We start from the raw sequence: 24,922 nt of genomic DNA on the forward strand, positions 1-24,922 counted from the left end.
AAAAAACAGCATTATGTGAACAGAAGTGTGCATGCTGGAATTGATGTCCTGCTTTGAAATGGGAGTTAAAAGGAAAAGAGAGTTCTAATGGTGCTCCACTCTGCAGGCTCCAGGAGGACTAGAGAATCCTTAATCCACCATGAGAGAACTCTCTGAGGTCCAGTGTAGGGATCAGGACCAGGTAGACAGATGTTCCCTGGCTCAAGGCACCTTTCCCCTAGTGGAAGCAATGACAGCATCATCCATAACAGGACTGGTACTTGGGTCAGACAATAGCCTCTGAATTTGCAGAAGCCCACTTTGTGGCTAGCAGCCTAACTTCAAGGAGTAGCTGCTCTATACGCTTACACTGTTCTAACCATCCAAAACTCAAAAGCGAGGCGTCTGACACTTCATTGTGAAGGCTCCTCCTGAGTCATTTAATACTTTAAAACATGCAGACAGGACACTGATGAAACTGCTCAGGGCCTTCCACGTGACTTGGGCACCAAATCTTCCAACAGCAGGAAGGGGATTGATTACCTTGATGGCAGGCACTGAAGAAGACAGAACTTAACTTGGATAGTGTTGAGTTTATTTACTTTGGAATTTTGTCAATTTCAGTTTAAAGGAAAAATTGATTTTTTTCCTCCCCTGTGAAAACAATCTTTTTCCACAACGAAATATGTTAGAATATGCATGGATATTGGAATAGTTTCATTTTCCTGACCTTAGGCTATCTTTCGGCTCCCAGCCACTTAGTACTATGTCATATTCATCTGGTATCTTAAGCACTGTTTCTGCAGCCCTTTTTGTTAATCACACTCCACATACATCCCACTGGTATCTTGTGTACCTTGTCTCATTGTTCATTTTAAAATTCTGATTGTTTATCTTCATGTTTTGGTGCTTGGAATTTATAGTATGTTGAGAAAATTCTTTCAGACTGGAAACCTGCAGTTCATAGAGGCAAGAACTGAAAGTATACAACTTTTGCTTTACAGCATCAATTGAAGAAATTCCTTCTAAGTATGTTTTTGTGAAATGTGTTCCCAAAATGCTCAATTATTTTAATGAAAATAATCATTAGTGAGGTAAAGATTAAACAGCTTTATTAGGCCACCAAGAAATAATTTCTTAGTAGGAAAAAAAGGTGTGTATTTTTAGTGTCCACCCTCCCCAGGCTAATTAGGATTTTTCTCACTTGAACCAGGACAAGCTTTCTTATTTAAAGGATTATTTTGTTTTTCCTGAGGGTGTTAATATATACACGAGATGGTCAAGTTGATGGCTGCTTTTAGTAATGGTGCCCGCTTGTGTAGTTTATCTAGAATTCAGTCTTCCTGTTAACTTCTAGACCTCATTCGGTTTGGGCAGGTAAAATGTGCCCGAAGAACCAGATCCAGGCCATGGGGTGGAACAGAAGAGAAATAGGGCAAGAGGTTTGAGAGATAAGAGAACATGTTATAAATAATGTAGTGTGCATTGGGAAGTCTATGAAAAAACTTGGTATCATGCACAAAGAACTGGTCCCGGAGTTTATGGCCAGTGGTTGCCATTGCATGACCCTGAAATGACGGCGCCCTTCACAGGAGGCACACATTAGATCACTGCGATCCCGTTTTACTTTTCCTAGAAGTAGCGTTTGTTTTTGTTTGTTCTACAGAGTCATCCTCCCTTGGCAAAAACCCTGAGAGGTATTTGTCAAAACTGCTAGGGGCCTTGACATCGCAGGGAGGCGTTCTTATGTTCATTTTTACCTTGATTATAAACGGTAATATTCCTTCATTTAAGAGTGGGATTCCCTGAAAGGCTTGTATGTGGTGCTCAGCAAATCAGGAGAAAGTGCAGCTACTAAAATGGGCTCCCCCACCACCACCGCCCCACCCCAGTCTACTTCCTCCGTATCCATCTAGAATGACGAAACACGTTTTCAGATGGCTAACAATAAACAAATTTTAATTTCCACTCTTTTAAATAATGACACAATTATTGTTATATTAAAATTTAAGCCAAAATTTCTGCTAACTCTTAATCTTTTCTTTCAGCAAACTTGAGTTCCTCCTATATGCTAAACTCCATGTTGGGCACTTAGGGTACAAAGATACATAATGCACAGCCCTTCCTTGAAAAGCCTCTTGTATCCAGGACAACAGGCAAGGAGGGAGGAAGCTGAGATGGGGTGATACTCACATCTGACCCCAATAAAGTACTGCTGTGATTATTGTGCTGATCACCTGGCAGAGGCAAAATTATCACTCCTGTAATTTTCTGAAGCTTTCAGAAATGGAGCATGAAAATAAAAACTGTGTTTGAGTGTGCATCCCCTATCATGACCTCTGTGTATAAATTTTAATACAGCCTATGCCATAATTTTGAGCATTGTTGAGTGACTTATATGGTGGGAAGTTTACTTCTTCCTTTCAAAGAGTCAGTTGAGGATAAGTAAAAAGGCCTATCTCTTTTGGACCCCAATTTTTATGATATTTGTATTGACCATCACTAGATTACAATTATACTGTACTAACTTTTATGTAAAAGTGAGGAAACGGAGAGTATGTATTCATATTTACTTGCTATGCCTGGAGAAACTGCAAGGATATAAACTAATAATGGTGGGAACTGGACAGATAAGTTCCTATGTATCTCTTTATAGAGTCTTGTTTTAACAATGAGTTTTACCTGCTGAAATATATTGGGAAGCATCTCAAAATATTCATAGATGTACTGAAGTCACATGGATGATATTAAAAATTTGCCTAATGCAGTTACTACTCTTAATTAAAACAATATCACAAATGAAATTTGCTTCTGTAGCATCTGCCCTTTGAGGTTGCGTACATCATAATCCATATAATCCATATTTGGTTTCATGTGCTCAGAGTACATTGGATCTGCCTCCTATGTTTTTTTGTGATGCGTTCAGCCTGCTTAGTATGCTCTGTGAATCTTGCACTAACTGCAAAATAATGCTCTGTGAGGATTCTTTTTCCATATCCTCTTTGAATTTTTATTTTTGTCTCATTTTTTTAGCACCTGCTGTGTGTCAGGTACTGGAGGGGGGGGCTAAGACAGTGAGATTATGGGTTATTGCCATATTTTAGCCACTCTACTGAAGCTCTCTGGCCTCCCCCAACTCTTAGTCTAACCTCCCCACCTTTTGGACGTTATTAAGCAATATCTGGCCTTCATGTGACCCCTGCAATGGTGTTGGTGTGACACTGGCCAGGAAACAAGCCATGCATCTGCATTCACCATACTCCCTACTCCAGCCTCCTTGCCCACCAGTCTGAGTGAATCCCCATGGAGACTGACCAAATAAGTCACCAAAAGGAGAGCTTTAAATACATTACCCCAGCTGCAGAGACCTGCTCACCATCAGTAACCGTGAAATAGAAAGCTTGTGGAGCTTGTGAGCTGACTCTCCCTGCTAGAACAGGAGGATGCAGATGAGGGGGTGATTGGTGGGTGCATCCACCTGCTAGAGGTGGGTGGGCCCAGCCCCAGCGCAGGGTGAAGCCTTCTTGGGGTGGATGCTCCAGGCTCTTGCTCCTCCCTCCTGGCTCCCACGTTCTGTTTCTAGAGACAGTAAATCTGTCCCTGCAATACTTGTTTTCTAGAGGGAAGGAGCAGAGAGATGAGTCATCAGCCACCTGGGCAGGGGGCTGAAAACAGAAGGGAATGGAGACCTGTAAGTCTTTCCAAAATCTCTTAGTGAGGCTAGCAACCACACAATAAATGGAAAAGCAGGTTTGGTGTTAGGAAAGCCCATTTTTTCTCTCCCTGGAATTTCTGACAGGCAGATAGCGTAGTCATACCACTGACTTTAAGATGCCAGCATGCCTGGCCGGGTAGTTCAGTTGGTTAGAGCATTGTCCAAGAAAGGTTGCAGGTTCAGGCCCTGGTCAGGACACATACAAGAATCAACCAATAAAAGCATCCATAAGTGGAACAACAAAATTGATGTTTCTCTCTCTCACTTCCTTCCTCTCTCTTTCTAAAAATCAATTTAAAAAAATCAACCAGTGAATTCATAACTAAGTGGAACAACAAATTGATGTTTCTCATCAATAAGTAATTTCTTAAAAATTAAAAAAAAGATGTCAGCATGAATAGTTATGAACATGTTTCCAGCCTGTGTGATGAGTGTGTCACTGCTACTTCAATTCCAGTTCAGAACTTGGTGTGGACTGAAAATTTGTCCTGGAGTATCCGGCACCCCTCCGTTCCTACCCTACGTTAAGACCAACTGGGATTCTTAAAGTCCCAGATCACTGCTTGGATTGGCAGTGCGGTATAGTGGCCAAGCTCAGACTCTGGCCTTGAGACTTCTCTATTTCATCGGCACCCCTTTCTAACTCTATGATCTAGGGCAAAATTTTTAACCTCTCCAAGCCCCGTTTTCTTAATGTGTGAATGGAAACAATGACATTAACATCATGGAGTTGTTAATGAGACACAGAATATAAGGTATACCAAGCAATGACTGGTCGAAGTAAATGCTTTTAAAAATGTTAGCTAGTATTGTTGCTGGTAATTTTAATCTGCTCTTTTACCCTATCTTTATATTAATTAGTCTATGACTTTTGTGTCCTTAGTAACTGATGCAATACCTGGCAAATAACAGATATTCATTAAAAGTCCAAATGAATGTGGAAAATATTCAAACATTATACTTCAGTCTTTTCCACTCTTATCAACTTTATTAGGAACTAGTTTACATATAGTAAATTGCATCTCTCTTTTTAACATTTTTTAAATTTTAATTGTTGTTCAAGTACTGTTTTCTGTCTCTTACTCCCATCACAGCCCACCCCTCCCAGTGCTCCCCACCTCCCTGCCAATTCCACCCTCCCTGGTTTTTGTCCATGTGTCCTTTATACTTGTTCCTGTAAACCCTTCTCCTTTTCCCCTGAAATTCCCTCCCCTCTCTGCTCTGGTCACTGTCAGCCTGTTCTCTATTTCAGTGTCTTTGGTTGTATTTTGCTTGTTTGTTTGTTTTGTTATTTAGGTTCCTGTTAAAGGTGAGATCATATGGTATTTGTCTTTCACTGTCTGGCTTATTTCATTCAGCATAATGCTTTCCAGTTTCATCCATGCTGTTGCAAAGGGTAGCAGCTCCTTCTTTCTTTCTTTCTGCTGCATAGAATTCCATTGTGTAAATGTACCTTAGTTTTTTGATCCATTCATTTGCTGGTGGGCACCTAGGTGGCTTCCAACACTTGGCGATTATAAATTGTGCTGCTGTGAACATTGGGGTGCATAGGTTCTTTTGGATTGGTGTTTCAGGGCTCTTAGGATATAATCCTAGCAGTGGAATTGCTGGGTCAAAAGGCAGATCCATTTTTAGTTTTCTGAGAAAATTCCATACTGTTTTCCATAGTGGTTGTAACCAGTCTGCAATCTCACCAACAGTGCACTAGGGTCCCCTTTTCTCCACAACCTCTCCAACTAAATTGCATCTCTTTAAAGTATATAATTCAGTGAGTTTGGGCAATGTATATGCCCTCGAAGCCATCTCTCCTGAAAGATTCCTAATACCCTTTGGATTATTTCCACTGCCCACCACCCCAGGCAACCACTGTTTTTTCTGTCGCCACAGCCTGGGTTACATTTTTGGTAAATGAAATCAAGTAGATTGTCCTTTGTAGTGTCTGACTTTTATTACTCAGCATAATGATTTCGAGATTCATCTAGATTAGGTTTACCAGCAGTTCAGTATTCTGTATTGCTGAGCAGTGTTCCATTGTATGGCTCTACCACATTTTATTACTCAGCAGTTGATGAACTTTTGGGTTGTTTCCAGTTCTTAGCAAAGTCTATGAATATTCACATACACGTCTTTGTGGGAACATAGGTTTTCTTCTTTTAATTATATTTTACTGATTGTGCTACTATAGTTGTCCTGATCTTCCCCCCATTTCCCCCCTCCAGCCAGCACCCCCCATTCCCTGAGGAAATCCCGACACCTTGTTCATGTCTATGGGAACACAGGTTATAAGTTCTTTGGCTACTCCATTTCCTATACTGTACTTTACATCCCCATGGCTATTCTGTACCTACCTATTGTTCTTCTTAACCCCCTCACCTCTTCACCCATTCCCCTTCACCACCTCCCATCTGGCAACCATCAAAACACTCTGTATCCATGGTTCTATCTCTGTTCTTCTTGTTTGCTTAGTTTATTTTTTAGATTCAGTTGTTGACATACATATTTTTGCCATTTTATTGTTCATAGTTTTGACCTTCTTTTTCTTAAATAAGTCCCTTTAACATTACATGTAATAACGGTTTTGTGATGATGAACTCCTATAGCTTTTTCTTGTCTGGGAAGCCCTTTATCTGCCCTTTGAATCTAAATGATATCTTTGCTGGGTAGAGCAGTCTTGGCTGTAGGTCCCTGCTTTTTCATGACTTTGAATATTTCTTGCCAGTCCCTTCTTGCCTGCAGAATTTCTTTTGAGAAATCCGCTGATAGACTTATGGGAACACCCCCGTAGGTAACTAACTTCTTTTCTCTTGCTGTTTTTAAGAGTCTCTCTTTAACCTTTTGACATTTTAATTATGATGTGTCATGGAGTGAGCCTCTTTCCATCCATCTTGTTCTGTACTCTTTGTGCTTCCTGGACTTGCATGTCTATTTCCTTCACCAAATTAGGGAATTTTTAAAAAAATAGATTTCTAATTTCTTGAATGTTCTCTTCTTCTTCTGGCACCCCTATGATCCAAATGTTGGACCTTTTGAAGTTGTCCCAGAGAGTGCTTATGCTATCCTCTTTCTTTTGAGGAGGGGGGGTGGGGGATTCCTTTTTTTTTCTAGTTGTTCTGATTGGTTGTTTTTGCTTCCTTATTTTCCAAATCACTCATGTCATTCTCAGTTTCATCCACTCTACTGTTGTTTCCCTGTAAATTGTCCTTTATTTCAATTAGTGAACCCTTCATTTCTGACTGGATCTTTTTTGTGCTTCTGAGTTCCTCACTAAGTTCTTTGAACATCTTTAAAACCAGTGTTTTGAACTCTGCATCTGATTGATTGCTTATCTCCATTTTGTTTAGCTTTTTCTGGAGTTTTGATCTGTTCTTTCATTTGGACCATGTTTCTTTGTCTCCCTGTGTTTGTTTTGATGTATTAGGTAGAGATACTTTGACTCTGTGTTTGGTGGTATGGCCTAATAATAGTAGGTGCCATGTAGGGTCCAGTGGTACAGCCTCCCCTATCACCCAGGCTGGGCACTCAAGGTACACCCTTCATGTGGGCTGAGTATACCCTCCTCTTGTAGTTGACCCTTGGTTGCTTTTGGAAGGTCATTGGGAGAGATTTACCCAGGCCAGTCAGCTGTAAGGATTGGCTTTGACCACTTACCACCAACCTCCGCCACCTGAGGAGGATCAGCTGTGCAGGGGCAGGGTGGTGGTGTTCTAGCGTGGTCTGTAACTGCCCACTGGATGGGCTGGCCCTGGAGTTTCCTGGGTGGTATAGGCCAAAGTCAGCCCCCACCTGTGTTTTGCCTGGGGCTATGCTTGCTGAACAGTAGAGCAATCTGAGATGGCTGCTACTTGTGCTTGGCTTGGAGATTTCCAGGTGAAGCCAAGCTGTGGATCCAGGCTGTCTGCTGCTAGCAGTGGGCCTGGGGCTCACCGAGGCTAGCTGTTGCTTGTTGGAGAGAATTTAGGAATCTGTGCGGTATGAATCAAGACCAGCCATTCATATGGAAAAGTAGCTTGGTTGGGCCTGTAAGTTGGGTGGGGTGGAGTCTCTTGGAAGCTCCTAGGTGGGTCAAACAGTGTTAACCAGATTGATGGCATCTCAAATATGGCACCAGCTTGCCAGCTCTGTTGGGGGAGGGTTTAGAAAAGGGACAGTGGCCTCTGCTTGCCTTGATGCCAGATATTTCGCTCTCTCCTGTATGCCACTGGTGCCTTTCAAGCTGCTACCCCAGGGCTGGAGCTCAGAGGGAGTAAGTCTGTGTGTGGGTTCTTCAAGAGGAACTGCTTGGGGGCTCCAATAGTTTCTTCCTCTGACTCAATCCCCACTAGTTTTTACAGCCAGAAGTTGTGGGGACTTATCTTCCTGGCACTGAACCCCAGGCTGTCAGGCCTGGCGTGGGGCTGGGACTCCTCACTCCCGAGATATCCCTCCCAAATTTTTATCCACCACGTGTGTGTATTGGACCAGTCCACTCCTCATCTCCGCCCCTCCTACCAGTCTGGATGGATGTGGTTTCTTTAATTCCATTCTTGTCAGACTTCCATTGGACTGTGTTCCTGATGGTTCTGAGTGATGGTTGTTCCATATTTCAGCTGTAATTTTGATGTGGTTTTGCAAAGAGGCAAGCCATGTCTGCCCACGCCGCCATCTTGACTAGAAGTCCGGGAATATATGTTTTCATTTCTCTGGAGCAAATCCCTAGGCGTAGAATTATTGGGTCATCTAAGTGGTATTTAATATTTAAAATCATACACCAACTATACTTAAATAAATAAAAATTTTCAAAAATTAACAAAGAAACTTAAGATACTGCAAATAATTATCCAAAGTGGTTGTAACATTTTACAATCCTACCCACAGAATGTAAGAGTTCCAGTTGTTTCATATCCTTGGCAACACTTGGTATTGTCAGTCTTAAATTTTGGCCATCCTTACAGATGGGTAGTGATACCTTATTGGGATTTTAATTTTATGTTTTCCTGATGATTACTAATGTTGGATATCCTTTCGTGTGCTTATTGACCTTTTGGGTACCTTCTTTAGCAAAGTGTCTGTTCAAACCTTTTGCCCCTTTAAAAAATTAGGTAATTTATCTTACTGTGTTTTTTTTTTTCAAAGATTTTATTTATTTATTTTTAGAGAGGGAAGGGAGGGAGAGAGAGAGGGAGAGAGAGAGAGACAGAGACACAGAGACACAGAGAGAGAGACATCAATGTGCGGTTCCTGGGGGTCATGTCCTGCAACCCAGGAATGTACCCTGACTGGGAATCGAACCTGCGACACTTTGGTTCACATCCCAAGCTCAATCCGCTGAGCTACACCAGCCAGGACCTATCTTATTGTTATAAAACACTATATTCTGGATGCTATAATATAGTCTTGACTTAGATTTTAATGGGTCTGTTGTTCTTAACTGGAATACAGACCCCTCAAGAAAAAGGGTAGTTGCTTCTCCCTGGTCTTGTCTACAACACCTTTTCTAGCAATTAGGTCCAGGTCTCAGCAAGTTCAGATAAGATGATTACATTAAAATAGACTAAAATAGTAATAATAATATCATTATTTTAGCTCAGAAAAAAACACTAAGCCCACTTTAAAAGTTGATATGAAGGAGTTAAAGTTAGGAGCTAGGTTTTCTATGGGATCTTGACAGATGATGAGAAGCTTTCTTAATTTTGTGGAGAAGAGCCCTGTAATTATATAAATATTCTTTTCTTTGTAGTGAGTGTCCCCTTAACACTAGATCAGATTTTCCACTGTTAAATTTTGAGGAAAATGTGTACAGAAATGCTCTTTTTTAAAGTAACCAGGAACCATTTTCATGTTTTCTGAATCTTGCCCTTGATAATTAAAGCATTAGATTCACTCTCTCTCTACCCCCTCCCGCCTCTTCTGTTTTAAATTCTGAGGCGAACATCCCCCACCTCATTCCTGCTCCAGTCTCATTCAATCTGATGTGGCAATTTTGTCATTGCCAGTTTGACTCCTGACTTCTCTAACCCCTAAGGAGAAATTGCCTTAAGTAGAATTTAGGAACTGAGAAGCAAAAGCGAAAGCTCAGGAAGGCCCGGGGATTATTACCCGAAAGGGTCTACTGAGGGACTGCGTGATTTTGAAAGAGTAGGAATGCTTGACTTCTAGAAACTTTCCAGCTAAAATCCAAATTTCTTAGCCACACGTTTCAAAATCCAAAGATATTATAAAATATGAGATCACTTATGATTTCACAAATGCCCTAGGCCTGCAAGTAGATTTTACGAGTGTAACTTATTTCATCTATCATTTAGTTTATTGCAAAACCTTCAGGTCGAATTTCAGATGACTTACTGCTTCTACGATGGCAGTAATCTCTTGCTGTCTCCGTTGTAGATGATTATTTTCTGTGTTCTAGTTGCGACTGAGCAAGTCACAGCCACTAAAGTATCAGTTAACAGTGTTGTTTTTGGTTTAATTGAGGTTGTTCCATGAAAGGAAGCCAAATACTGTTAGACAGGACATCCTGTGATTCCCTTAGTTTACGATGGCCAAGGACATGACTTTTTTTTTTTAAAGATGATTGCTTGCTTCCTTCTCTGTTAACAAGGGAGCCCAGAACCAATGCTGCTGCCCATTGGACTTTCAGGACTCTAACTAGCACACAAATAAACCTCCCCTCAAAATCACCTAAAGAACTATAGGACATGGAAAAATGTCCATGTCTTTTTATGTGAGCCAATATGGTTTGGTCATTGTTAGCATTTAAGTGACCACTGCTTCCATTATCTTGAAATAATAATTAACTGAAAAAGAGGAGAAATGATCAAATCAGTAGTTCTTACGAGCAAGCAGGTTAACATAAAATTCTGGAATCAGGTGTACTGTGGTGTACCTGCACAGTGAAATGTAGTGCAAATATCACATGTGAAAAAGATATGAAACACATTCACAATGTGTTAAGAGAAACAAGCATAGTATGAAAGTGTGAATGTATTGTGTTGGCACCCTAGGACTGCCATGACAAATAACGGCAGACTGTCCTCACAGCCGGGGAGGCTAGGCGTCTGAGATGAAGGCGTCGGCAGGGCTGCGCTGCCTCCAAGGGCTGCAGGGGGGGTCGTTCTTAGCTTCTCCCTACCTTTGCTGGCCCCACTCATTCCTTGGCTTGTAGCTACATGAGCCCAATCTCTGCCTCTGTTATCTTGTGTCCTTCTTTCTGCGTCTTTGACTTTCTTTCTTCACATGGCCTTTTTGTAAGGACATCAGTCATTGGACTTAGGGCCCTAATCTAGTATGACCCCATCTTAGCTAATTACATCTCCAAAGACCCTATTTCCTAATGAAATCACATTTGAGGTTTCAGGGAAACATGAATTCTGGAGAACACTGTTGAATCCTGCATGTTTATAAACCCACTTTTATGTGTAAGTATGTATGTATAAAATTCATATACATGCTCCACATACAAGGTCTTTAATTTTATCTTTATTTTCTACTTTTCCTATAGTGGAAATTTACTGGTTTTTATATAAAAATATTTTGAAAAATAAGCAGCACTTTTACATTTTATTTTAAAAGATAGTAAATAGGTTTCTTACTATAACATCCTACCTTGAGTTTGTTTTCTTTGCTTCGTCAAACTATTCTGAGGTATTTTATCCTTAATTTAAAATAAGAATCCTGCCCTAGCTGGTGTGGCTCAGTGGATTGTATGCAGGTCTCAGGTTCGATTCCCAGTCAAGGCACATGCCTGGGTTGCAAGCCAGGTCCCCAGTTGAGGGCTTGTGAGAGGCAGCTGATCAATACCTCTCTCACACGTCGATGTTTCTCTCCCTCGTTCTTCCTCTCTTCCTCCCTCTCTAAAAGTACATAAATAAAATCTTTTACAAAAATAAAAAGAATCCTGCCCTGGCTGGCGTAGCTCAGTGGATTGAGCGCAGGCTGAGAACCAAAGCATCGTAGGTTCGATTCCCAGTCAGGGCACATGCCTGGGTTGCTGCGATGGCCGCCAGCAACCACACATTGATGTTTCTCTTTCTCTCTTTCTCCCTCCCTTCCCTCTCTAAACATAAATAAACAAAATCTTTAAAAATAAATAAATAAATAAATAAATCCTTAGTTATATCCACACATAAAAAAATGAGTCACTTCTTATGATATTGTATATCATGCTTATTATTACATTAATTATAACTACAGCTAAATTTGAAATAAAGTGAAATAAATCTTGAGACATTGGTTTAAGTCTGAGGAACCAAAAAAATTATAATTATACTCAAGTGCTGAATTAAAAATCTAATTTTTAAATGTTTTAAAAGTCTCTAAGTCAGATTAATTCTAGGAGCCCAGAAACTAGATGCCGGGGAAGGTTAGTGAGGCCTGTTACCAAACTTTATCAGGTCGCTCAGCTACCAGGTAATTTTTAACACACATATCTACTCTAGAGCTAACTTGATCCACTCACCCTTCTGAAGACTGCTTTGTCTGTAGTATAATATCTCTAGTTATTTAGCCAAATAGTTTATAAGGTCTTCTCATAAATAATTTTCTGTCCCTTAATAATCTGTGAGTGCTCATTGATCATGCTCATTGACCAGTTGTTATTTTTCTATCTGTTGAGTACTTCTGATGTAAACTTCTGATGTCTGTTAGTCCCTTCTTTATTTTTCATTCCAGTAATCAAATGGTAGGTGAGCCTATTCGTTTAAAAACCACCCAACCGAACAACAAGAAAAAAACGTAAGAAAGGACTCTTCTTCTAATTCAATACACAAGGAAGACAGGACTGGTATCTGGTTGCCAAAACAGGAATACCAGGAAACTAGGGGCAGGGGCAGGAGGATGAGCTCCGCTGTGGGGTGGAACTGTAGGAACATAGGGGCATCCCTTCTCTGACTGAAATGAATCATTTCAGCTGGGAAAGGAAGTTTTTGGGACAATGCCCTAGGGAACTGGTGATGAAATAGTGCTCCTAGTTCAGATAACATTTCCCCACTGCTACACCAGTTTGGCTGAACATTACTAATCCTAGCTCAGCTGTAGCTACAGCTGAAATGTCCATTTCCTGTTCTCACAATGTGTGGCCACCTTGTATGCGATTTGCAGGGTGCTCTGTGGGGTTGGGGTGTCAGTTGGATGGAGAAGCTGATGACAAGGGATGGAGCACCCTTGTCAACTGAAGTTAATACTTAAGAAGTCGAATTATACTGTTACAGTTTGAAATTGGTCATTTTGGTTTTTGTGTCAGTCTGCTATGGAAAGAGTTAAGAGCAGATGGCACCAACAGGGCTTGGCGGGCCGCAGGGGGGTCGGTGGGTATGGATGTACATTGCCCGTTTTGGAGCCAAATTCACTGGAATGAATGTTAACACTGGCCTGCACTTCCCTCATCCTTTTAGGCTTAACTTTATTGGTCCTTTGATTTCCATTTCCATTTCAAAATGTTCTCATGAGTTTAAAAATGAATTTTACCATACTGCAAAGACATCGGTGTCTAGCCAAAGACACCGATCTCTAAGAGTGAGATACCAGAAGATTTTCTTTTTAAGAAATACATTTTTCTAAACACATAGTCAAGATACCAATCTGAAGTCTTTAGTGTTGAAAAAATTATTAGTAATGAACTTGATCTCTGTCCATTTTGACTAACATACCACAATCAGCGAATTGAGAGGCTGAAGTCCAAAATATATAGTAACTGGAAATGTAAAATGTGGCAATTCCTAAAATATTAGCATGGCGTATATGTTACAGCTGGCGTGTTTTTGAGCCAAAAATTATTCCCAGCAATAGACTGAGTAACTAGTCACCCAAATCTCTGCATTTTGGGCTCTTCTTCAGGAAAACTTAGGTTTAAAAAAAATCATCTTGGTTAAAGTGAAAATGTAAAATGAGGCCATGGTAGAACTAAAAAAAGAAAATGGTTTTATTGAAGACCACAATTGTGTCCTCATTTGGAGTTCTTTTTTCTTCCCACTCACTTCCATGACACAATAAAGACCAAGAGCAGAAAGGGAGGTGGTTAAAGGTGGTTAACCCTAGCTAGCATCAGCCCTAGGTCCAAGTGCCAGCTCTCCCACTTAATAGTTGTGACTGGGCGGGTGTCTCTGTATCTTTTCCTACATAATGGCAGAAAAGCAGTAGGTGTCACTTAGCGTTGTTACGAAAACTAAATGAGAAAATGCACGTTAACTACTTACGCCTATGAAGAAAAGGAGATGCCCACGGGTACCAGGCCGGGTTGATGGTAGCCCTGGAACTAGAAGCCAGTGCCCCTGACTTCTAGGTCAGAGCTCTCATAAAACTGAAATGCAGCTGGGAGTTCTGCACATCAGTGCTGGAGACATGAAGAATGGCATGTTTCTCTACTTTTTTTTTTTTTAGTTATAGGTGACAAAGTCCTTTTAATTCACTCAACCCTGATTTATCTTCTCCTAACTCTCACACAGCACTAGAGACATATGCTGGCAGTTGCTTACACGGTATGATTTCAGAAACCCTGTGTATTTCCCCTCCACACATGTATCCATTCAGCATTTATTTATTGTGCTCACTAATGTGCCAGGCACTGCTCTGGACACAGAAGATACAGCAGTAGACAAAATATGTTCTATAAAATACCTGCCTTCATACAGCTTACATTCTGGGGACAGGGAATAGTAGACAGACGATAATAAGATAGTTACAGATGGTGTTAGTATCTCCCACAGCGATGTGGGAGTAACTGGAGGAGACCACTTCAGGGGGTGGGCAGGGAGCGCTTGCTAAGGAGTCGACATGTGAGCCCAACCTGAAGCATGAGATGCAGTCACTGGTGCCAAGTGCCGGCAACTAAGGATTAACTTTGACACTGTCACCCTTCATTTGTTTTTGTTTTTTTTTTGTAGTGAGAAAGTTTAGAAAAGGTAGACCAGTGAAGGTGCTAAGTACCTGAAGGATGAACCAGTACTACCAAGAGCACAGAATAGCCTAGCCCAGAACCAGGAGGTGGGGAGCACTCTCAACAAAATTGCCCACCTTCCTGTGTGGCCTAGTGGTGGCATGCTCATTCAGCCGCCACGCTTCTGCTGTATTTCACGCGCCCAGCTTTGTGCCTGGTGGACTGACTGCATGAGTGCCACCAACTCATTGTGGTGGCAGCAGCACTCTTGCCCTGAGAGATTGACCCGTGGTCATGGGGGAAGTCCGGGGGAGGCTCAGGGCCTAACTGGAAATGACTTGGGGTCATGGGAGAGAGCTAAGGTCAGGGTGAGAGGGAACAGGGCCGAGAAGGGCTGGGAAAGTAAACAGAAGGCATATGGTCAAGAAGTCGATGTACTGGGAGCCAAGTTGGTGCCTGAGGAGACCAGCCAAGCCCTGTGGCATGGGAATGAGCTCTGGGTCGTTGAAATTATTTTCAGAGCATGGATACCAAGCCAGCCACTCACTGTTTGAAACAGATGGGCATTTAGGCAAATATAATCAGCTATAATCTGCTGCATTTTTTACCATACGAAGAAACGTATGCCCATTTTGTGTATTTTTATGTGTTCATGGCCTTAGCCTTTTACTTTTATTGTATGCAGCTGAGCTTCATTCATATCACTGAACATTATGAATGCCACAAAGAACATTTTTTAGAATTCCAAAATTTCTCCATTCCTTGGATAAGCGCCAAGTTTCCAAGTCATTTCAGGGCCATAGCTATTGACTTGTTACTTCTGAGTTTTAAAAAACCAAAACCTAGGCATGCTGCTTGAAGTTGCATTTCTTTTGCATTTACTTACAATGTTGTGGGTAGTGAAGTTAAGGAGCCACTTGCTGAATAGTAACTGGTAGGTTAACACCAATAGTGTCAAAGCTATTAAAATGGGGGAAGATTTTTAAGGCTGGTTTTGGAACCTCGCAGGCAATCGGAGAAATCTGTGTGTCTTAATCATACTCCCTTTAAAAAACAGTACTTGGAATACTTGGTGATATGGCAAGGAAGGGCTTCATCTCTCCATTTTAGAGAGTAACAGTTAATGGCAGAAGAGATGGGCACCCTGAAAAAGAGCATTGTCTTCTGTTCATTCCCTTGGGGAGGCGGCAGCTACTCGCTGGGGTTAGGACTTCTGCCTTCAGACTGAAGTGGAACGCTGTGCCATAATAAAAGCATCATCATCAAGCAGCGAACGGCAGTGAACAGCACAGTGGTCGGTGCAATGGTAGGCTGCCTAGAACAGCCTGGGATGAGGAGCAGGCAGCTCTGCCCTCTGATGCAACTCATGCTACTCATGTTCTATCCAGTGTTCCTCTGCGCAGCTTAGTTCTCAAGTTCTTCATGTTGGTTTTCTTTACTAGATCTAAATATGTGAATAGTCTAATTTTGAGTGAAACATAGCCTTATTTCAATATCTGTGCCTTAATAAAATACCTGTATTTTATAAGTGGGGGCATGTGTTGGCGGTTCTCCGCTGGCCTTGTCTGAACTTGGCACTGCACTCAGACCTCTGCTCCCTAGAGGTCGTCCCCTCGTCCCCTCGTCCCCTCGGCTGCGGCAACTCTCCGGGGAGGGTAGCGCCCCGGGCGGGGAGTGGTCTTGCACTGTCTAGTCCCGTAACAGAGTCAAAGGCCCTGTAAAAAGAAAACAGATGCGCGTCTGCCCCGAGCGGCGCAAGTGTGCTGTTACTGCCTGATGACAGCAAGGGACTTCTTCAGTTCCAACACCCGACGCCAGCCGCAGACTCCGTGCACACGTCGGTGCTCCCGCGAGGTCAGCGAAAGCCTTAGTGCCCAATTTTAAATGAAACTCAGTACAGTTTCTCTGTCTCTCCAGGGAGATTTCATCTAGTCAAGGTTGGTCCGTCACAGACACGTACCCTCTTAGACCTCCGCTTTGCCCCATCCTGATCTCCCTCCTCAGTCTCCCTGCCCCCACATTGCAGATCACTAATAAAGAGAAAGTGATGAGAATTATCTGGAGATATTCTTTCCTTGGTGAAATGTTTAAATCCTACCCCTCGCAGTATTGAATCTAGAGAGTGAATTATTCACAGCTGAAAAGTAGGGAAGTTTCTGGTTCGGGGACGCATTGACACTGCACTCCTTACCGGTGCCCAGTTCATTCTGGGGACAGCCACAGGGGGTTTCGAGTCAGCCTTTTGTTAGGAGGGAGCCAGGAAGGAGGCACTCAGGCAGAATGTTTGTGTTGTTACAAGGCTTTTCATAGGAAAACTCGGCACTTTAAGGGAATGTCTGCTGTGGGACCGAACCCCTCCCCCCCAGTCCCCAGGTTGATGACATACATTCTAGTGCAGACGTGGTCTTTGAGAACAGCTTTTGGGATTTCTTTCTTTGGTTCAGTATTTAATCTGTGGGCATAAATGTAATTTTTTCCTTCAAAATATTTGCAGGCTATTTTAGAAAGAGGTCACTTGTAAGACAAGGAAGTATTATGTCAACGATTGGCTAAATCTCTTTCTAAATGCTTCACCATAATATTTGTGACTACTCAGAAGTGCTTGCAGCATGGCTATTTCTGCTAGAATGGCAAAATTCTGACTAAAAAGCTATGGTTACACGTGTGTTTTAAATCATGCATCTCCCTGTAGGAACAGGCCACCCTTGAGAATCCTAAAAACTTGAACCAAAGATCACCCTGTGAGATGGGAATTAAAGGTGAGGTCTTAACCTGGACCAAGTGTAAATTCAGTGATTGGTAGGAAAAGGGGGCTTCTGAGACATTTCGAAAGGACCTATAGTGCCTATCAGCAAGACATGGCTTCCTATGAAACACCAGTATTTTTAAGTGTTACTCATGAAAAAATTTGGGTTATAGATTACTGTAGGGCCTACAGAAATCCTTATGTGCCCAAGGTCAAGAAATATGTTTGCAGGTGAAAGAAAAATACCATTATTATTTGTACCTCTTTTTCAGTCTGTCCTTTGTTTTCACTTATTTGAAACTGGGTGAAAGGTGGATTATTTTTCCCAGAGATGGAGGAACATGTTGAAAGCAGAAATTGTTACAAGAGAAGAAAGACAGTCATCCTTGTAGGTATAGTTGTCAGCTGCCAGTGTGAGATGTGTGAATGGAGGATGTTGGCATAGAATAGGCGGAATTTTCAGAACATTTTATATCAGCTATTTTCAGCCAGTGTGCTGCAAGAATTTTTAAAACATATGCAATACCTGACTATTTAGTCAGGTGTATCGACCTCTTTTCCCTTAGATTGTCACATTAAAAAAAATGACAATAGCCAACACAGCAATCGCTGTCCAGTGTGAATGAATCAAACTTATACTTGGTTGCTTTATTTCCCCCCATAAATGCAAAAATATTTTTTGGTGTGCTGCAGAATTTTAGTAATTAGTTTATGTGTGCCATGGGTTGAAAAAGGTTGGACGTTCCCGTTTTATATCGAAGGTGAAGTTTCCAGTTGCATATAGATTCCTTTAGGGAGTAACATAAAGAAGGTAACTCAAGTCAGGAAGGGCTTTTAAAGGTTCAGCTTCAAAATAGGTTCGGGGTAAATCTGAGCCAAACGGAGCTTCCTTACAGACAGTAGACCACAACTTATGCAGGGCTGTTCTTCTGCAGATGGTCGTGTCTAAACTTGGGAAGCCTGGCAAACTCAGGCGTTAGTTGTGAAAAAAAAAAATCAAAATGAAAATAGGTTCCACATGCCGCATTCCCAGAATTAATTTCTCAAACCCTGCTCCTTACATCCACACACCCAAAGCAAGACCAAAGCCAGGATCCTGGGACACCTGGCCTGTTGTGAGCCTCCCTGGAAAAAAATGCTACATTTTCCTCCAAAAGAAGTGATCAAAGTGTGAAAGGAGGAAATGAGGAAAAGTGGCCTCCTCCTTCCTCAAGCACACCCCCCACCCCCCCAAGTGTGGCTGTGATCTATTTGTAAGGGCTAGGGTGGGGCAGAAAGACTGAATGAATTACATAAGAAATAATTTTATTTAATGGCTGCACATAATGCTAGCTAGGACATTTTACATATTTGTCAGATTTTGAAGAGACATTCTTCTGGAATAATTCACCAACCTTGTGAAATCTGTTCTTGGACAGAATTGTAGATTATTTTGTAATTAATTGGTCTGGGGGCCCATGACTGGTAAGGTGGCAGAATTCATATTTTGGTTTCCACGGTTTGGGGCTTGCCAAGCCTCTGTCCAGGCTTTGCTCAGTAGGTTAACTCAGGCGCCTGTCACGTAAAATTCCTTTTGTTTCAGGAGGCTGACATCGGCATGGCTGAGCAGCTGCCACAAAGCATAAACTTGCCATGCCTCTGTCCACACCACCAGACATTGAGTTCAGGGCAAATTCAACACACTGGCCCTGAGGCTGAGGTGGTTCTTCTTCTGCAGTCACGTGGGTCAGTGGTCACTATGCTCAGACATGCCCAAACAGTGACTTTGCCTGCGGGAGGGATGAAGAGCTTTTTTTCTTTCTCTCCTCTGTTCACAAAAAATATGTATGTTGCCAGCTTTGCAAAAAGGCATTCAAACATTCACAAAAACAGTGTATAACTACATTGTGATTATTGATTTATTTTCAAGTAGAAGCAATGGATGCAGATTCATTTTAAAATAAAATTGAAATGCCATATCAAGATATAGTGACCCACAGACTGTGATGCTAGGAAATAGTCCCTTGTCTGTTACCATCGGTGCTACCGTGCTCACCAGGCTTTGAACACATAACGATCTGGGTGAGAATCTGGCCAAAAGCCACAAACTGTAGTAGGACAGTGCTTCAACTTCCTTTTTTTCTTTGCAAGGATGGCACAGAGAGAAATGCCGTGTCCCAGAGACCAGATGGCAGGATCACCTAAGAATAAACTGCTGTTTTTGTGTAAAAAACATGCAGATATCCAAACAAGAGAATAAACCCTGCATGGTGCATTGGCTCTTCATGCTGTAACATTTGATACTACTTTACCTTTCTTAAACATTTGATTTTCTTGACTGAATTTTTGTAAATTACTCAACAAATTAAAAAATTGATATTTTAAATAATTTTGATTCTTACCTTCCATCGCACTAGCAATCCACATTTGTCAGGAAAGAATATAACTCCTGCCCTGATTCCCTCACGGAATTCCTTCAAGGGCCAAAATGGGAGCATGGGATCACTTTCATTGTAAAATGACAGAGAAACTCCTCGTTACTTACCACACAACATTTCTGAAGAATAAACAGGGACCGGTACCTGTACCTTTACACTATAAGGTAGATTGGCACCCAATAAATTATAATGTGAAATACTGGGGTTTTAGAGGGTGTCCACAGAAGAGCTGTTAAGTACTATTAAGGCTATTAAATACTATTGACAAGACTATTAAGTACTCTTGTCACCAGCCCTGAGTTTCATATTTGGACAGATAGAAATTTTCTTCTGTGAACTGTTTTAGTCACCTGGAAAACTGAGGTTTGAATGCATTGGAGTCACACCTGTAGAAAAAGTAGGAGCTGGAGGAAGACAGAAAAGGTTGGATGGCAGAGCAAGAATGGAATTTTCTTTCCACTTTGGCTGCCACCTGACTTCCTAGCAACGAGGAAGAGCCCCTCCCCTTCTGCAGAGAGGGAATCTGGACCCAGAGCTCTTGCACCCAGAATCCGAAGGCATTGCCCATAGGGAACTAAGATAGAGTATAAGGGTATTCTAATCAGCATAGATGGTAATTAGAAATTAACTGTACTGATTCCATTGCTATTAATTGGAAGTAGGTATGGAAATCTATTTAATGTGGTATTTTCTTTTAGGAAATATTCCTGTTTCATCCTTACTCTTCATCTGTCCTCTGTCCTAGTTTTCCCACTGGTCTCTTACTTAGCACATGGTCACTTTTACTCCAGGTGTCTGGGGACAGCAGCTGTGCTGATTAGAAGGTGATACCATAGAGGTTAGAGTGGTGAGCCTAGTAACTGTTGTGCAGTAAAAACTAAGCGGAGTTTTTCTAAAGCAAAAATCAGGTACTGTTTCATTGTTCATCTGAATGGCCTCCTTGAAGGCAGATAGTGCTGTACTTATCTTCGTGAACTGAAAGTCCACTTACATGTGGGAGGATTGTTGTCCTCAGGTGAGCATTATCCCTGAAGACCTGCAGGAGAATGTGACTCTTTGACAGACCTGCAGCGAACGACTTGCTTCCTTGTTCTAACGGCTTTTTAAAAAGCTGGCATAACCCTTCTACCTGTTCATTTTTGTACATCTCTTTCTGGTGGGTAGCCACAGAAGAGTTTCACTAACTTGCAGATGGCTTAACTTTAAAACACAGATTGGATTGTCTCTCTCCTGCATTGTAAAAGGTTTTATTTTTAATCACGTGAAGCAAAAAGTCATCCCCATTTGGTTTGTTGCTCTTTGCACAATCGTGGGCCGCAGTGCCTCATCCTCCATCAGTGCATTGCCCGGTAATGCAAACGCTTTCAGCACCAACTGGAGAAGAACCCATTGGAAAAGTGTATCAACTCCCAACTTATGCCAGTATATATGAAAATTACATCAGAGGTTCAAAACATTTTAAATTTTGAATTATTTTTAAGGTTTTATGTAATGTATACAGCTGATTAAAAAGTTGAATGGGTAGTAAAAATCAATGGCTTTGTTTAAAAAATGATAGACTAAAGAAAACAGTTTATTAACCAAAAAATAAGCAGCATTCGAGAATGTGGGAAAGCGGTAGTTGTGGTCACATGGTCTCAGATGCAGGGCCGAGAGTGTTTTCAGATCTGCAGGGGAAGAGAATTTAGAGATGAGGGTGCTTTTAAGGATGGATGGATGGATGGATATTTACTTATTCTTATGTTTATTTATTTATAAATTAAGTGTTCATTTAGCACTTTAAGTAAAAAGCAGATTTTTATTGCTTTCTCTAGTTAACAGGAATTCCAAACACAACTGTTTCATAAATATGTAGATTTGTACGCTAAACCTATAAAACTGTATAGATTGTTCTGTCATATGTAGTCATGCTTAAAAATATTATTTACCTCTGAATACCATTTGCCACTAAAAGGAATAATGGGCCTTTAGAGAAATGACTGGTTTCAGGTCTAAGGCAGGAAATGTACAAGTCGAGCCTGGAACACTTTGTCACACCAGAAAGCACGGACGTTATTGGAGGCTTCCAGGACTTTGTCAAAAGAACTCAGAAGCCATCCTGAGTAAGCCCCCTGCAAGCTCCTAGCAACAAAGACAAACTGCAGTGGATTGAAGCATATCAAACATGCTCAAATCTACGAGTTCATAATTGGACATGAGAAATAAAACCCCACTTGTCATGTTTGGAAAATACTAGGGAGCTACCTCTTCACTTTGAAAACTGGTAAATAAAGGGAAAGAATCAGGTATCCTTTTCTGTCTTCCTTTTATGATTGGTATCTCGGGGGGAGTTTCTCTTTGTAGAGTTATTCTAGCTAATAAATCAAGAATAAATAATAGAATATCACTTTGAAGTCTCTAGAGAATTGTTGAGTCTAGGCAAATGCCACCAATGGCTAATGTATCACAAAAGGAGTCCGTCAGGACTGAGGGAAGTTCAGACACTGCATGTGGTTGTCTTTCCACCCCACCCCTCAGTTAGAACTGGAGTCAAGTCACGATTTTAGATCGAGTCAGCTGTGTATAAAATACAAGGGACAGAATCACATCGTAAGGTATAAAAATATCGAATCTCTGTATTGTACACCTGAAACTAATGTAACTGATACACTATTGTATACCAACTATACTTAAATTTTTAAAAAATATTAGAAAAAAGAAAAAGCACACAAGGGACGGAGGAATGTGTTAAATCACTCCAACGGGGCGCAGTGAGCAAAACCCAGATTGTGGAAACTCTGCCAGACAACCAACCCAGCTCCTTCCACAACAATAAAAAAAATTGCAAGGGAAATATTAGAAATGGAGAAGAAACCTATAAATAAAAGAAATGTAAAGTACATATCAAAGAATCACAGTATATGAACCTTATTTGAATCTAGATTCAAACAAACTGAAACAAAATTATAAGACATAGCACATATTCGATGATGGTAAGAAACTTTTTATTTTTAGGTGTGATAATACTGTTATGGTTTGGCTTTTTAAATGTCCTTATCTTTTAGAGACATGCTGAATTATTTATAGATAAAATGATGGGATGCTTGGCATTTACCTCAAAATAATCTGGCTTGGGGACAGACGGAGGATGGGGGGTGCAGGGAATGCTGATGGAAGTATAAATGAAGCAGGACCAGCCAAGTATCGATAAGCGCTGAAGCCAAGAAGTAAACACATCTTAGTTATTGTTCTGTTCTCTCTCCTTTTGTGTGTGTCAGGAAACGGCTGAAGTGAAAGCACACATATAAGATGCTGTGTGTACATGATGTAGGGTGTGATACATCCATAGGGCAGAGCTGGGGAGAGGATAGTAGAAGATACCAGGATTAAGTTCTCGTAAAGCACATAGAGAACTTTGGATTCTGCTCTGTTGGATGAGCCACCATTGGAGGGCTTTGAACTAAGGAGAGGAAGATCTGATTTATGCCAATGGGATCACTGTGCGTGCTGTGATAAGACTGGGTGGTTGGCGGGGGAGGCTGTGAGCTGAAAGAGCATGAAGAGACTTTTGCAAAATGCCAGGTTGACGGACATTTGGATCCTACTCAGAAGGTAGAGGCAGCAGGATTTGCTGGTGGACTGGATGTATCAGTGAGGGAGAAGGAGGAGGCAAGAATGATAGTGTTTTTAGAGGAGCAGGTGGCTATTGGTGGTAAGCAGTGCAAGTGCTGTGAAATAATGTACAAAACTAAAAGATTAGTGTGCACCGTGATAGACCTGAGAACTTTTTAATGCCAACACAGACGTGTAGTGAGACTCCAATAAGGATAAATTAGGAATCCCAGAAACTGCAGAACGTTGAGTCCAGTTGAGGGAGATGAAAAATGATGCCGGGTGAGCAATACATGCAAGTCAGTATCATGACAGTATGTACAGAATACGGAGAAGGACCAGAAAAAGGGCTCAGCCAAAACAGGACTTTTACATCCCTTAGAGTTCTCCCTGCAGTCTCCACCTTGAATAGGTGTCTGTTTCTAAGTTAATTTTTGCCTTGTAAGACAAATAAACTTGTTTGTTTTTTTGTTTCTAGTTGGGGAATGGCGGTCAATGTGTATTCTACCTCGATAACCCAAGAGACTATGAGCAGACATGACATCATCGCATGGGTTAATGACATAGTATCTTTAAACTACACAAAAGTGGAACAGCTTTGTTCAGGTAAGAGATTATCTTTTAAGTATTTACCTAAACATTTACTGTCTCATGTGGAATGTGATTTCATGAACCACAGATGATATATTTAGGGTAGGAAAAAAATATAAATCAGTATCGATACATACCTCACAGGGAAGCTCAGGTAAAACTAAAGAATGTTTGGGGGAAACTCTTCAAGAACATCTAAAAGCATAGAGCCGTCTCGATGCATAATTGGAACAGTCTCACTTGAGCCCTGTGACGCCTCTAACTGGTCTTCCAGCCTCCCCTCCGTCATCCCATCAGCCTCCGCACTGTCGCTAAAACGCAGATTGGGACTTGCACCTCTCATCCTTAAAAGCCTTGCGCGCTCTGCGTTGTCCTTCTCTTGAGAAAACTCTAACTCTTTTATGTGGTTCATACGGCCCTTTCTGGTCTAGCTGCAACCCATCTCCTCAGTTTCGTTGTCACGTCTGTCTTCCCTGTGTCTCAGCCCAGCAGGATACTCCTTGTTCCCTGAAGACTCCTTCCCTTTTGCATCCCCTGGCTTTTTCCATGCACCCTTTGCTGAGAAGGTCTTTCCTCTAGCGATTATGGTAAAATCCCTCCCATTCACACTTTAAAGTCTGACTCAGTTGTGGCCTGCTCCTTCCGTGAAGGGTTCCCTGAAACACCGGCCTGCCCTTCCAGCATAACCCTTGCCACACTGTGGTAGCAGCTCGAACTCCTCCCCTGAAGGCACCAAGAGTCCTTGAGGACAAGACCGTACTTGAGTTTTATTTTTTTGAATGCCTGCAATGACATCATGCCTTGTATATAAAGTAGGTCTGTAGGGAATGTATATTGAGTAATATTTGTTTAAATAATAAAAAGATTTGACTTCAATGATAAAGTAGGGACATGTTATAAAAACATGCCACTGATAAAGTAGTTCATTCATAGATATATGTATTTATCAAAGGAATAAATAGTCTTCCGTTGGAAACAGGAAGTATTTTCTTCTTGTGAACGAATTGGTAAGGGATTTCCCCTCTGGTTCTGAC

At 41.5% G+C, this 24,922-nt stretch overlaps 1 protein-coding gene across 4 annotated transcripts in view; it reads left to right on the forward strand.

The window, feature by feature from the left end:
• Positions 1-24,922, forward strand: part of MAPRE2 (microtubule associated protein RP/EB family member 2) — a 142,392-nt gene that overhangs the window by 59,002 nt on the left and 58,468 nt on the right. For 3 of the 4 annotated variants that reach the window (XM_045849628.1, XM_045849626.1, XM_045849625.1), the window contains one exon: positions 23,776-23,903. The exons of the other annotated variant lie outside the window; for it this stretch is intronic. In XM_045849628.1, coding sequence (XP_045705584.1) covers positions 23,783-23,903 — 121 coding nt within the window. In that variant the 5' untranslated portion in view covers positions 23,776-23,782. The remainder of the gene's footprint in view (positions 1-23,775; positions 23,904-24,922) is intronic. 4 annotated transcript variants of the gene reach the window in all.

The sequence above is a fragment of the Phyllostomus hastatus genome, unplaced genomic scaffold (assembly GCF_019186645.2).
Source record: "Phyllostomus hastatus isolate PE091 unplaced genomic scaffold, TTU_PhHast_1.1 phas_contig_80, whole genome shotgun sequence".
Lineage (NCBI taxonomy): Eukaryota > Metazoa > Chordata > Mammalia > Chiroptera > Phyllostomidae > Phyllostomus > Phyllostomus hastatus.